The 13787-nt window shown below is 38.5% G+C and overlaps 1 protein-coding gene across 6 annotated transcripts in view; it reads right to left on the bottom strand.

Moving 5' to 3' along the window:
- Positions 1-13787, bottom strand: part of LOC129707558 (disks large-associated protein 4-like) — a 206471-nt gene that overhangs the window by 14997 nt on the left and 177687 nt on the right. For 2 of the 6 annotated variants that reach the window (XM_055652701.1, XM_055652702.1), the window contains 2 exons: positions 10622-10675; positions 3410-3501 (listed from right to left, as the gene is read on the bottom strand). Coding sequence is in view for 3 of the 6 variants with exons in the window: in XM_055652698.1 (XP_055508673.1) it covers positions 3410-3501; positions 5695-6059; positions 10622-10675 (511 nt within the window). In the remaining 3 variants the exon portion in view is untranslated. Of the gene's footprint in view, positions 1-3409; positions 3502-5694; positions 6060-8796; positions 8818-10621; positions 10676-13787 lie in introns of those variants that run through there. The other 4 variants (XM_055652698.1, XM_055652700.1, XM_055652699.1 and 1 more) reach the window with 4 other exon arrangements.

Below are 13787 nucleotides of genomic sequence, written 5' to 3'. Positions count from 1 at the left end.
GATAAGTCCAGGGCTGTAGATGTTGTATATATGGACTTCAGGAAAGTATTCGACTTGTTTCCTCATGGTAGGCTGCTCTGAAAGGTTAGATCGCATGGGATCCAAGGACAGATAGTGAATGGTTAGAAAATTGGCTTGGTGGAAGGAAGCAGAGAAGGTTGCTTCTCGGATTGGAGGACTGTGACTAGCGGTGTGCCTCAGGGTTCAGTGCTGGGCCCGTTACTGTTTGTCATCTATATCAATGATTTGGATAAGAACATATAGGTCAAGGTTAGCAAGTTTGCGAATGATACAAAAGTGCAGATAGTGAAGATGGCTGTGAAAAAGTGCAGCAGGATCTTAATCGATTGACCAAGTCGGCTGAGAAACGGTTGATGCAATTTAATGCAGAAAAGTGTGAGGTGTTGCATTTTGGAAAGTCTAGCATGGGTAGAACCTACACGGTGAATGGTAAGGCTCTGGGTAGTGTTGTAGAGCAGAGGGATCAAGGAGTGAAGGTGTACAGTTCCCTGAAGGTGGAGTCCCAGGTAGATTGAGTGGTCAAAAAGACTTTTGGCACATTGGCCTTCATCCGCCAAAGTATTGAGTATAGAAGTTGGGAGGTCATGTTGCAGTTGTATATGACTTTGGTGAAGCTGCATCTAGAGTATTGTGTTCAGTTCTTGGCACCGTGTTATAGGAAAGATGTTGTCAAGCTGGAAAGGGTACAGAGAGGATTTACGGGAATGTTGCCAGGACTAGGTCTTAGCTATAGACAGAGGTTGAGTAGCCTGGGACTCTATTCCTTGGAGGTGTATAAGATTATGAGAGGAATAGATCAGGTAGATGCAAAGAGTCTCTTGCCCAGGGTAGGTGAATCGAGGACAAGAGGACATAGGTTTAAGGTGAAAGGGAAAAGATTTAATAGGAGTTTGAGGTGTAACTTTTTCACGCAAAGGGTGGTGGATGTGTGAAACAAGCTGTTAGAGGAGGTGGTTGAGAGAAGGACTATCCCAACATTTAAGAAACAGTTAGACAGGTAAACCGATAGGACAGGTTTGGAGGGATATGGATCAAATGCTGGGAAGTGGGACTAGTGCAGCTGGGACATGTTGGCCAGTGTGGGCAAGTTGGGCCAAAGGGCCTGTTTCCGCACTGTATCTCTCTATGACATGCTGAGGTGACGTTTCAGGTCCGGACACATATTCAGACATAGCTATATCTGGTAACATTGAGAATCTTCTCTGTAGTCTCCCGAGTGCTTTCACACCTTCCTTTCAATGCAGTGTTTGGAAATATACTGTTTTAAGATTTGGCCCTACAAACATTGCATCAGGATTAGGTCAACCCCAACCCCAACCCCAATACATGACCTGTTTGGCTGTAAAGATGGCAAAAGACACTGCAGATGCGGGAATCAAGAATTCAGATTTGTTTCCGCAGACATGCTCAAGTTCATGGGCACATCCCGTCACCTCTCCCCATCTTCTTCCACTCATCACCTATCTGCCTCGATCCTACTCTCCAAACACATTGATAGATACAAGCTATATTTCCTGTTCCCTCTCACTCCTAATACTCGACTCGAAATGTCAACTTACACACGTTTGTCTCTATTAAGAACCTAATTAACGGCAGGTTTCAAGCTAGGAAAATATCTGACGGTTCAAAAACATCAGGCTTTTTGGCAAGTTAAATTCAAATACTTCTGCAACATGTAGCATCAAGAGGAAGTTTCTGCACATTAATCTGCAAGGTAGCATTGTATGAAACTTAAATAAACCATGTCAGATAGAGATACAAACTATCATAGAAACATAGACATAGAAATTAGGTGCAGGAGTAGGCCATTCGGCCCTTCGAGCCTGCACCGCCATTCAATATGATCATGGCTGATCATCCAACTCTGTATCTCGTACCTGCCTTCTCTCCATACCCTCTGATCCCCTTAGCCACAAGGCCCACATCTAACTGCCTCTTAAATATAGCCAATGAACTGGCCTCGAATACCCTCTGTGGCAGAGAGTTCCAGAGATTCACCACTCTCTGTGTGAAAAAAGTTCTTCTCATCTCGGTTTTAAAGGATTTCCCCCTTATCCTTAAGCTGTGACCCCTTGTCCTGGACTTCCCCAACATCGGGAGCAATCTTCCTGCATCTAGCCTGTCCAACCCCTTAAGAATTTTGTAAGTTTATATAAGATCCCCCCTCAATCTTCTAAATTCTAGCGAGTACAAGCCAAGTCTATCCAGTCTTTCTTCATATGAAAGTCCTGACATCCCAGGAATCAGTCTGGTGAACCTTCTCTGTACTCCCTCTATGGCAAGAATGTCCTTCCTCAGATTAGGAGACCAAAACTGTACGTAATACTCCAGGTGTGGTCTCACCAAGACCCTGTACAAGACAACCAAGCCAACTGCAGTAGAACCTCCCTGCTCCTATACTCAAATCCTTTTGCTATGAATGCTAACATACCATTCGCTTTCTTCACTGCCTGCTGCACCTGCATGCCTGCTTTCAATGACTGGTGCACCATGACACCCAGGTCTCGTTGCATCTCCCCTTTTCCTAATCGGCCACCATTCAGGTAATAGTCTACTTTCCTGTTTTTGCCACCAAAGTGGATAACCTCACATTTATCCACATTATACTGCATCTGCCATGCATTTGCCCACTCCTGGCGTTATCTTTCAATTTTCTTGTTTTACCTGACACCTGCAAAGTGGCTTGGTGGCACAGCAGTCAGCATTGTTGAGTTTAGTTCATTCTTAAACTAGGGTGGTCTTTGTGGAATTTGTACACTGCTTTGCTTTTCCCTGCGTGCTCAGGATTTTGTCCAGTTTAAAGATTTGTTGATTGATAGGATAAATGGCTACGTTACTATTCCCACTGTGGGTAGGTGGTAGAAGAATCAGAAGTAGGTGACAAATAAGATACAATGAAATAAGTGAGGGAATGGGATTGATGGGAGCACTGCAACAGCTGACACCAGGCCGATCAGACTTTTTTGCTGCGGAAAAATAAAATGAAAAAAGCCAAAGGGGAATTACAGAGACAAACTTAAATGTTCCAGAAGGCATGCAACACCGTCAGGAATATAACAGCAAGTGTAAATAACTTATGAAAATATGTAATTTTTATGCATTTACTGTGTAATGTAACAAGGTAATGAACATTTATTAACTATAACCTTAAACTTTCAGTCCTATTACAATCATGATACAAGGGATAACCCTATAAAACAATGTTAAAATACCAGAAATAGAAGGGAAAAATGCAATCTTAATAAAGTCTGCACAGAATATTTCCAGACTGCTGCACGCTGCAAGCAGGGGTCGAGGGACAATTGGTCATCAGCAAGAGAAGTGGAAGGTACACAAGCAGTGGAGATTTGTTTTAAACTGATTCATTAACGGAACCATTTTCACTCACTGCCACTCGTCTTCCACTTGGATTCCAATTGACTGGAATTTGTTGATCAGATGAGAATCCTGCTCCTTAATTAAGTTTGGGGAACAGTCAACCTAAAATGCAAGAAATTGGTACATGTGATTGATGAAAAATAGTCAACATTTGTTCCACTTTTCCTACAATTATGCTCCAAGTATTCAAACAATGTAATTTTGTTTTAATTTAAATACACCATAGCAAATCACCAACAGATTTTTCAAGTACAACAGAATGTATTACAGAGGTAGTAAAAAAACTTCTAAAGGCATCTCCACTAATTTACTACTGACAAGAAACTCTACTTATCAGCAGAAGCAAATGTATCAATAATTGAAAAGGACAAATCTCTATTTTTTGTTTACATTTTTGTAGATAAATATCATTGTTGTAATTTTTTTTACTGAGTATACCCTTCACAGCAGAATTTTCAATTAAAAATTGAATTATTAACTATGAACACTGCTGACAACAAACACAGGGCAGACAGCAGAAACTGCCTTGGGTGGTGCTGGAGGCAGATACAATAGCGATGTTTAAGAGGCTTTTGGATAGGCACATGGAAGTGCAGGGAATAGAGGGATATGGATCTTGTAGAGGCAGATAAGATCAGTTTAATTTGGCATCATATTTAGCACTAGCATTATGGGACTAAGGGCATTTTTCACACATTTTTCACACAGAGTGGTAAATCTCTGGAACTCTCTGCCACAGAAGATAGTTGAGGCCAGTTCATTGGCTATATTTAAGAGGAAGTTAGATGTGGCCCTTGTGGCTAAAGGGATCAGGGGGTATAGAGAGAAGGCAGGTACAGGCATTGAGTTGGATGATCAGCCATTATCATATTGAATGGCGGTGCAGGCTCGAAGGGCCAAATGGCATACTCCTGCATCTATTTTCTATGTTTCTAAACATCATTAGGCTGAAGACCATTTGTCCAACTGATTTTATTACCTTTTGTCTTTTACTTGAAATATTAATTTTGTTCCCTGTCCCTAGATATTGCCTGATCTATTGAGGGTTTCCAGTATTTTCCTTTTTTCATATCAGATTTACAACATCTGACTTCAATAGAAGCTTATTGGAAGATTATGATTGGATAATTATAATGTAGTTGTAGCTATAAGAATACTTACAACGTAGTGGGAAAATGAACATGATCTAGTGCAGCACAGGAACGGGCCCTTAGGCCCATAATGCTAGTGCTAAATATGATGCCAAATTAAACTGATCTTATCTGCCTCTACAATATCCATATCCCTCTATTCCCTGCACTTCCATGTGTCTATCCAAAAGCCTCTTAAACATCGCTATTGTATCTGCCTCCTCCACCACCCAAGGCAGTGTGTTTCAGGCCCCCACCACTCCCTTAAAAACTTGCCCTGCAAATCCCCATTAAACTTTCCCCCTCTCACCACCTAGCTCTGCCCTCTTGGGTTGGACCCTGGGGAAAGGTCCTATCTATCTGATCGATGCCTCTCATAATTTATTTATTTATAAATATTTTTATTTATTAGAAGCAAATGTACAAAAATAGAACCAATGGCATATAAAATACAGTTATTGTACAGTTTCAATTTTAACTTTTAGCTATAGTTGGAAGAAAAGAAAGGTGAAAAAGCAAGAAAGAGAAAAAGTGGTGATATACCTGCCTCACATCCCTCCCCACCCAACCCGTAATTAGATTTAAATCCAAAGTTGTGTCGTACCATACTATCCTTGTAATAAATCAATGAATGGTGTTCATGTCTTCTCTGCACCCTCTCCACAGCCTTCACATCTTTGCTGTAATGGGGTGACCAGAACTCCACACAGTACTCCAAATCAAAGCAGTCAACTCTGTGGAGCCACAGAAAATGGCCAAGGTGCGCATGAGCATGTCTCGTTTTTATTTTGGAGATAGACATGAGGACTGAGGAACTTGTGGTTTGATACATGCCACTCGTGCTGCTCTCTTTCTGCCACAGTGTCATACAGCACGGAAACAGACCCTTCAGCCCGACTTTCTCATGCCCACTACAATGCCTCATCTGCACTAGTCCCACCTGCCTGCGTTTGCCTCATATTCCCCCAAATCTTTCCATTCTATGTACCTGTCCAAATGTCTTTTAAATGTTGTTATAGTATCTGCCTCAACTACCATTCTTCCCACCACCCTCTGAATATTAGTTATTCCCCTGGCTTGGCTGCAAAGTGGACATCTTTAAATTGATATTCTTAATTTTTCATAAAAATATCCAGTGCTACAATTTTAATCTTTCAGAAATTACCTGTATTCCTATGGAAGAGAGCTTTCTCTTTGGGAGAGTTTCCAACTTTGGATCCTCACTGACGAGCGATCCTATGTCAGTTGTCACGGTAGCATTTCGATGGTGGCTCTCTGACTGTTCACGGAGTGGTATGCTGACACTTCCTGTCTTAGTACTGTTCAGAGCTCTGGCACTATCCAAGCTGTCCGAAGAATTGCTGAGACCAGATTGACTGTTGATGTCACTCTTGTGGTCCTGATTGTCAAGGTATGTGTCTTGTGCTGATTCTGTACTGCTCTGGACTGTAACTGAAATAAATGGTTTAGATGTGGTTCGCGGTGGAACTGGTGGAGGAGTCTTCTTGTAAGTGGTTATGCATGAGGACACTAGAAGATGGAAAAAGAGGGGAAAGAAGAAAAAAATTAACAGAATTTTAAAGCAGCATATTAGTAAGTCAATATTCTGGAGAATTTTATGCTTGCTCATTTATTTTAATTCTTTATTATGGTATATTTTGAATTGGAACATACCGAAAACGAAGGTATGAGTTAAGTCAGAGACAGAAGGGCAATGTCCTTTGACTGAAGGAAAATGACAAATGAATATCTATTTTTACAGATAAGATCTAATTTGGAGGCACACTAAGTAGAAAGGAGAATCACAAAGGAACATAAATTAACATAATGAAAGGGGGCAGGTAGATAACATAATTGGAAGGGGCAGATGCTAGAATCTGGAACAATAAGCAACGTTGGAAAAACTTCAGTAGGTCAAGCAGCATCTGTGGAAGCAAGTCAATATTTTGGGTTGACACCTTGCATCAGGACCACATCACAATCAGTTTTAGTGGGTAAGACAGGGTTTTTTGAGAAAAGGGTGCACTCCTTCTGCCTGTGGCAAAATAAGTACAAGGATTATAACTTCTAAAATGGGAGGTACACCATTTAAGATTATCAGACAGCACTTCCACACAAAGCGTACCAAGAATCTTGAGTCCTCACCTCCAAATAACTGGAGAAACAAGGAACTGCAGATGCTGGTTTACAAAAAGACAGAGAGCAGGAATAACTCAGGTAGTCAGGCAGCACCTCTGGAAAACACGGATAGGTAACATTTTGGGTTGGGACCCTTCTTCAGGCTGATTGTAAGTGGGGTAGGGCGAGAGAAAGCTGGAAGAGAAGAGGGGCAGGTGAGGGGGAAGGGGGATAGTTGGATAAAGGCTAGACATAAAAAGACACAAGGAACACCAGACGAAGTAGATGAGGTACTATTGTTCTGGTGTTCCGATGCGGCCTCCTGTGCATTAGCAAAACGAATGTAGACTCCACGGCTGTTTCACAGAACACCTGCATTCAATCTGCCAATGCCTATTGGATCTCCCGGTTGCTAACCATTGCAAGTCCACTTCCCATTTCCATAATGACCTTTCAGTCCTCAGTCTCTTTCGACTGAAGCCAGGCACAAACTGGAGAAACAGCACCTCATATTGCACTTGGGCAGCTTACAGCACAATGGTGGCATGAATATTGATTTCTCCAATTTTGGTATCTACAAACCCCGCCTTCCCTTCTTCCCCCAGACGTCCCCCCCCTGTCGACTCCCACCTACTTCCCCCCTATCCCTCCCACCGACATTCCTTCTTTTAGCTTCCAATTCGCAACTCTTTAATCCTTTTCTCTCATACCCTGTCTTTTCATCTCTGGACTTTGTCCAATCATCCGGTTATGAATTCCCCCCTCTCCCTCTCCAGTATCAACCTATTATCTACAAGGATTCATCCTGCCCCTCCTCTCTGATGAAGGGTCTCGACACGAAACAACATCCATTCCTTCTCTCCAGAGATGCCTCCTGTCCCGCTGAGTTACTCCAGTACTTTGTGTCCAAATAACTGGATATTTAGTCAATTTACATTGTTATAAAATAAAAATATTTGTTAAACCTGGAGAAAATTTGGCTAAAAAGAATTAGAATTCTCAAAATAAACAGCAAAACAGTGCAAGGGTCCAACTGGTCTCCCCAAATACTAAAGTTAAAACTAGTGACTCCAGAATCAATGAAACTGCTGTGTTTTTTATTCTTAATCATCGAAGCTCAGGTGCAGTAAAATACATAATCTGTATTAATCATCTGAACCCTGAACAAAGATTATGTAAGCAAATTAAAAATATACCAGTTTTCACTATCTGCTCAGCTGTTATGCCCAATAAAGGTTCTATCATACTGGTTTCATTTCATTAATAAAACTTACATTGGCAATATAACTTGCATGCAGGTAACTGAATGTTTTATAAAATATCCAAAGTAAATCAATACTAGGGAATATAATATTCATACAAATTCATAAATAGTACTTTTATCGTCAGAGTGAAATAACATTTTAATGAGATCTCTCTCCTTAGACCCAGATGGCTTGTATGCAAATCAGTTAGATGCAGGATGTGTTAACAATCCTACAGAGAGATGTCTGATCAGACATTTTCTAAAGATGTAAACCACAAAACTAAATCAGTTACTTATATAGATGTATTTCAATAGGGCGTCAATAATATTTAATTACTTATCAATAATGTCACCAGTAATTTTAAAGGATCACAGTTATAGGACAGGTCCTAATGCTTCATGCGGCACCTTTGTGCCTCATCTATGGTTGTTAACATCTGCAAGGAAAATAACTAAATCCTTTCTTTTTAAACAAAAAATGACCAGGTTAAGATAGTGTTAATTTGATTCCTAAAAACCACAGGGAGCAGGCCATTTGGTTTATTGATTTTGGCCCACCATCTAATCCTATTTTCCTCAACTTGGCTTCCAAACTTTTCCCCATGATCTTTCATTCCCATGTTAATTTAAAGCTATCTACCCAAGCTTTATATTCAAGGATTCAGTCAAAAGCACATTCTGGGATAAGGCATTGTGAATAGACTCAACAAAAAGTGAACATACTCTTCCTCATCTCAGCCTTAAGATGGGCACCCCCTTAATTCTGGAACTCTGCCCTCTGGCTCTTGTGTCTCCTACAAGGAAAATTATTCTCCTGGCATTTACCCTGTCGGTCTTCCTTAGAATCTCATAATTCAATAAGCTCATCTTATTCTTCTGAACACCAATAATTCCAGACCTCACCCATTCAACCTTTCCTAAGATGATTCCTCTGTACCCAGAATCATCCATGTGATTCCAATTTATTCAGTGCAAAAAGAGCAGGTCCCATAGTCTGTAGTAAAAATCACACAAAAGCAGAAGATTAGAATTGTCTTCTGTCAAAAGCTGTGGATATGGTGTCAATTGAAATTTCTAAGATTGTGATCAACAATCTTATCAAATAAAGATCAATCCAGGATGGAGAACCATGAATCGAGGCACAAAATAACCATAATCTAATTTCACTGATGATTGGACTATTGGGGTTCTTAATTTAGCAAGCGGCTATAATCCAGAATGGCACAGCATAGAAGTAATTATTAGATGAAAGCAGAAAGCTCACTGCAGAAGGATGACAATTCCTAACTAACTATATTATGGGTGTATACAATTCACATTTCCCTTGAGTTATGCTGTAGTTATGAATTGTGTAACAGCAGGTGAATTATTTACAATCTGGTGTAATTTTAGGGTTTTAATAGGATGGTGACAAAAATAACAACAGTAATTTCATTTAGGATATGCAACAGAAATACCACCCAGAGCACAGAACAGTATCAGCTTGAAAACAAGAAACTAACTATTAGAATGAAATATCGAAAGTAAAAATGCAACACCAACCATAAAATTCAGCTTACACAAATAAAGCTGTACAAAACTTGTGCAACATGAAATTGCATTTTATTGAAAATATACCAATGATCCCAATGTGAAAATCAGCAGTTTTGGAAGACATTCCACAAATTTCAGATCCGTACAATGCAGATACAGAAAATAACCTTTTTTTTTAAATTGCCTTTAAAATATTGATGAAAATGGGTTTACAGGTGTATAAGGTTGTCTGTACATACATTTCAAAAGCAACTAACTGGTACTTGCACATAGACAGACTTCCCTCAGCCAGACACTTCAGAATTTATCTCAAAGGAAATGCCATCATTGGCATTTTGGGTTGAAAACAAAGTATGATCTTTATGTTTCTGCTTAAAATGCTTTTAAAATTTTGCTCAAACTCAGGGCACTTGTTTATTTTTATTAAACTGAAATGAAACTGGTGCTTGCTGAATTATGCTATATAACAACGTCCAAAATATACCAAATACGAGCAAGTAATTTCTAAATATTATCAAATAATTTACGATTGACTCACAGCATGAAGCATTGCCCATAACTGAAGTTGCATTTATTAATTAAATTGAACCATTTTTTCCGGCATAAAGCAGAATCATTTCATCGTCAGATCACAGCAGTGCGACTCACAGTACAAATGGCATGCATAAGCACAGAAGAGTCCAGGAAACTAAATTTGCATTATGTGCCTGTATCATGATGCAAATTCTTATCCAAGAGACATCATTGGCCAATCCTACAGGTCTTTCAGCAGTGCAATGAAAAGCCATTGACACTGGCAGCATTGTAACAGGAACGCCAATTGCTGCACCACAACTGCAGTCTGATGACCTTTACACATTTTAAATATTGTTGGCACAGTTTGCACTGATATAAAGCTTCCAGTGTAAACTGGGCACCACTTAAGAAAAATAGAAGATCAGCAAGAATAGAATGAAATATACAGAACGATGAGAGCACACAAGTTACAAAATCAAAGAGACAGTTAATTAGGATGAAATAGTGGATAAAAAGGACAAGGGGACTTGAGACTTTTGTTCAAAAGGCAATATATTCTTCACATTCAAAAGCCCAATTATTAAGCGATGCACCTGCTGCATTCCTGCAGCCAAGAATAAATTGATTGAGAAGCTCTTCTATGTTTTACACTGTACATCAGACACACAGTATATCTTACCAGTAGACTCAGAATAGTTCCTCTTCAGCACAAAGTTTGTAGCCACGTTTTTATCTGTGTGTAAAATGAAAATTTTTTAGGCAGCTATTTCTAGGAATAGGGATAATTTGGAAACGCACACCAGTATTCCTTGGTTTGGATCACAAAATCATCACTGGACCAAATTCTCTGCTGCGAAAAATGGAGTGTTCCTTCCTAACAGTCTCAAATGCAGCACTCTGTCTCTTATGATAATAGTTATCATAATTGGCCAGAATAAGAAATGCACCTTCTTCTAAAACAATTCAACCCCAATCCCTGAAGTATATGTGCCAATTCTCTATAGCAAATAACTTCCATAGCACACTCATAACTTGATGTACACCAGGGAGTAATGAAAGACAAGACCTCCAAAGCTCAATCTATATAAAGCAGTACTCATACTAAAGTTGAGGTAAATGCTTTCTCTGTGATACATTAATCGATAATGTTTTATTATTAATGTTTAATGTTTTATGTGTCATTCCTAACCGGCATGTCATGTTGTCACTTGCGGGTGGAGCACCAAGGCAAATTCCTTGTATGTGAATACTTGGCCAATAAATGTATTCAATAAACTTCAATAAGGTCAACCATATTCTATTATTAAACTATTATTTTAAACCTGAGCATCAAAGCTTTGGTTGAGCAACAAGCATGTCACAAGCGTACAATTCACTTTTAAAAGATTCACACTGCTCATCTTTTCTGACTTTGCCACATTAGTTAGTACACACTGCAATACTTTAATTCAAGAGTGCAGACTTGCTTGCACAGGAGACTGCTTGCATTGTACATTAGCAGTAACAATAGGACTCTACAAAGGACAACCCTCAATGTCCCTGACTTTTTCATTTAAATGCTTCCAGCTTTTAGAAATCTAAATGAATCTTAATTGGTAATTCTGATGTATATGGCATTGTGAGCTTCTGCAGTGGTTCGAACCCCATCCCACTTTTCTCATCTTGCCAAAAACATAACAGGGTTGATCCAAAGGCAGTTAGATTGGAACATTTACATACACATAAAATGTTAAAGCTTTTAGGAGCAATAAAAGAAACGCAACTTAATACCGATCCTGTTGTTGAGCCACCGAAGTGGAACACGCCAGCTCCATTTCAAGATCACGCTTTTCCACTTGATCATAACTGACGCATGGCAGAAGTGACATAATTGGACTTAGTATTCTCAAATGAGGACCGAAAAATCAATTAGTATTCCTGCTCCAGATTGCCGTCAAATAACCTTGATACAGTGTATGTTAAGGCATCAAGCGAAAACAAAAGGCGCATCAGCTAAGGTCATGCCTTCCCTACATCACATCATTACATGTCACTGTGATAACTTTCTGAATTTCTGGACAGCATTAAGAAGTCTAAGAGCTTATACAAGTAAGCAGTCAACATCTGCAGCTGAGCAGGTGAAGGGTGCTAAACATTGCAGCACAAAAAAATGAAATGTACTAAATGGACAGAGGTTAAGTTTATCAATATAAAATACCAACGGATCTTGATATTAAAAAAAAATTCATTCATGTGACATTTGCCCATCTTATGCAGGAGTAGTTGAGACTATCAGTTATTAAGGAGTAAATAGGAAGGCAACTTCTGGTAGCTATGATATGAGGCCAGTTAGCCCATTGAATTTTATGTCAGCTGTCAGAGCATTTACATCAATTATTTGCACAATAATAAGGGTTACGCCCTAACCTCACAAGAGTGAACTCAGTCCCTTACTATAATTTCTTTACACTCACAACTGTGGGGCCAAATACGATTCTAACTCCATCTACCAGTTTGCAGGTGGCATCACTGTGGTGGGTCAGATCACAAACAATGACAAAACGGAGTAGAGGAAGGAGATAGAGAACATAATAATAATAATAATAATAATAATAATAATAATAATAAAGCCTTTATTGTCATTTTACTCAGATATACAACTAAATTAGGAGTGCCACTCCTGATCAGTGCAACCAAAACAAGTTAAAACAAGATAAAAAACACATCCAATACGTTATTTAACTGCTTGAAATGGTAGATAAATTATATTTATCACACCTAGATAGAACATTGCACTGGGAGAATATTGCACTTTAAAATTTAAGAAATACCTTAAAATAATTTTAAAAAGAAGAAATATTAGCTGAGTGGTCTGTTTTTGTTGTTGTTTATTTTATTAGAAGTTAGTACAATACAAAACAATACAGTGGGACCTAATTTTAGGTGCCAACTATGTCATAACGTAATTATACATTCTATGTACAACCTCTAGTTTTTTTAAAAAAGAAAATAAGAAAGACAAGAATGGGAAAAAAAAAAAAAAATTGGAGAAGAGAAAAAGAGGAAAAATAGATAGTAGAAAATAGAAAAACGTGAAGTGTGTGTATAAGAAAAGAAAAAGTGGAAAGTAGAAATAGGAGAAAAAGAGAAATTTTCAAATCTTTATTCGGAGATGTAAATCTATCCACGACCTGACCTGAAATCAGTAATCTTTACGGTACCGCTGCATCACGATTCCAAAGAGTAAAAAAAAGGGACCAACTCCTTAAGAATTGGTCATATTTATCTATTAGTCGGAGTCTCATTTCTTCAAGGCGTGCTATGTCCGTCATATTTAACAGTTGGAATAGGTGTATTTTTCCAAAATTTAAGTATCAATTTCTTTCCAATTATTAACCCATAATTAAAAAAAACTTTTTGGTCCTTATTTAAATTGATATCTTCTACTATTATTCCAAATATAATCCATTCCGTATTAGGTTCTATTCTTGACTTGAAAAGCTTTGTAAATATATCAAATATATCGCTCCAAAATTTATTCAACTTTATACATCCTACAAATGAATGTGTTATATTAACATTTTGAAACAAACATTTATCGCATCTGGGAGAGACGTTTGGGTAAAATTTATTCAACCTCGTTTTTGAATAATATAGTCTATGTAATAATTTAAATTGAATTAAATTATGTCTTTCATTAATGGAACAATTATGTGTGTTCATCAGATACTTTTCCCATCTATCCTTCGGGATCTTTCTCATTAGTTCATGTTCCCAATCTTCTCTTAGTGCCTCTGTTGAGGGTAATTCTCTATTTAATATATTATTATAAAAGTATGATATTAGTTTTTGTGAATCAGCCTTAA

The sequence above is a fragment of the Leucoraja erinacea genome, chromosome 21, assembly GCF_028641065.1.
Source record: "Leucoraja erinacea ecotype New England chromosome 21, Leri_hhj_1, whole genome shotgun sequence".
In the NCBI taxonomy this organism is placed as follows: domain Eukaryota; kingdom Metazoa; phylum Chordata; class Chondrichthyes; order Rajiformes; family Rajidae; genus Leucoraja; species Leucoraja erinaceus.
Note: the sequence above shows the minus strand (reverse complement) of the source record. Positions and strands in the feature narration are given on the sequence as shown.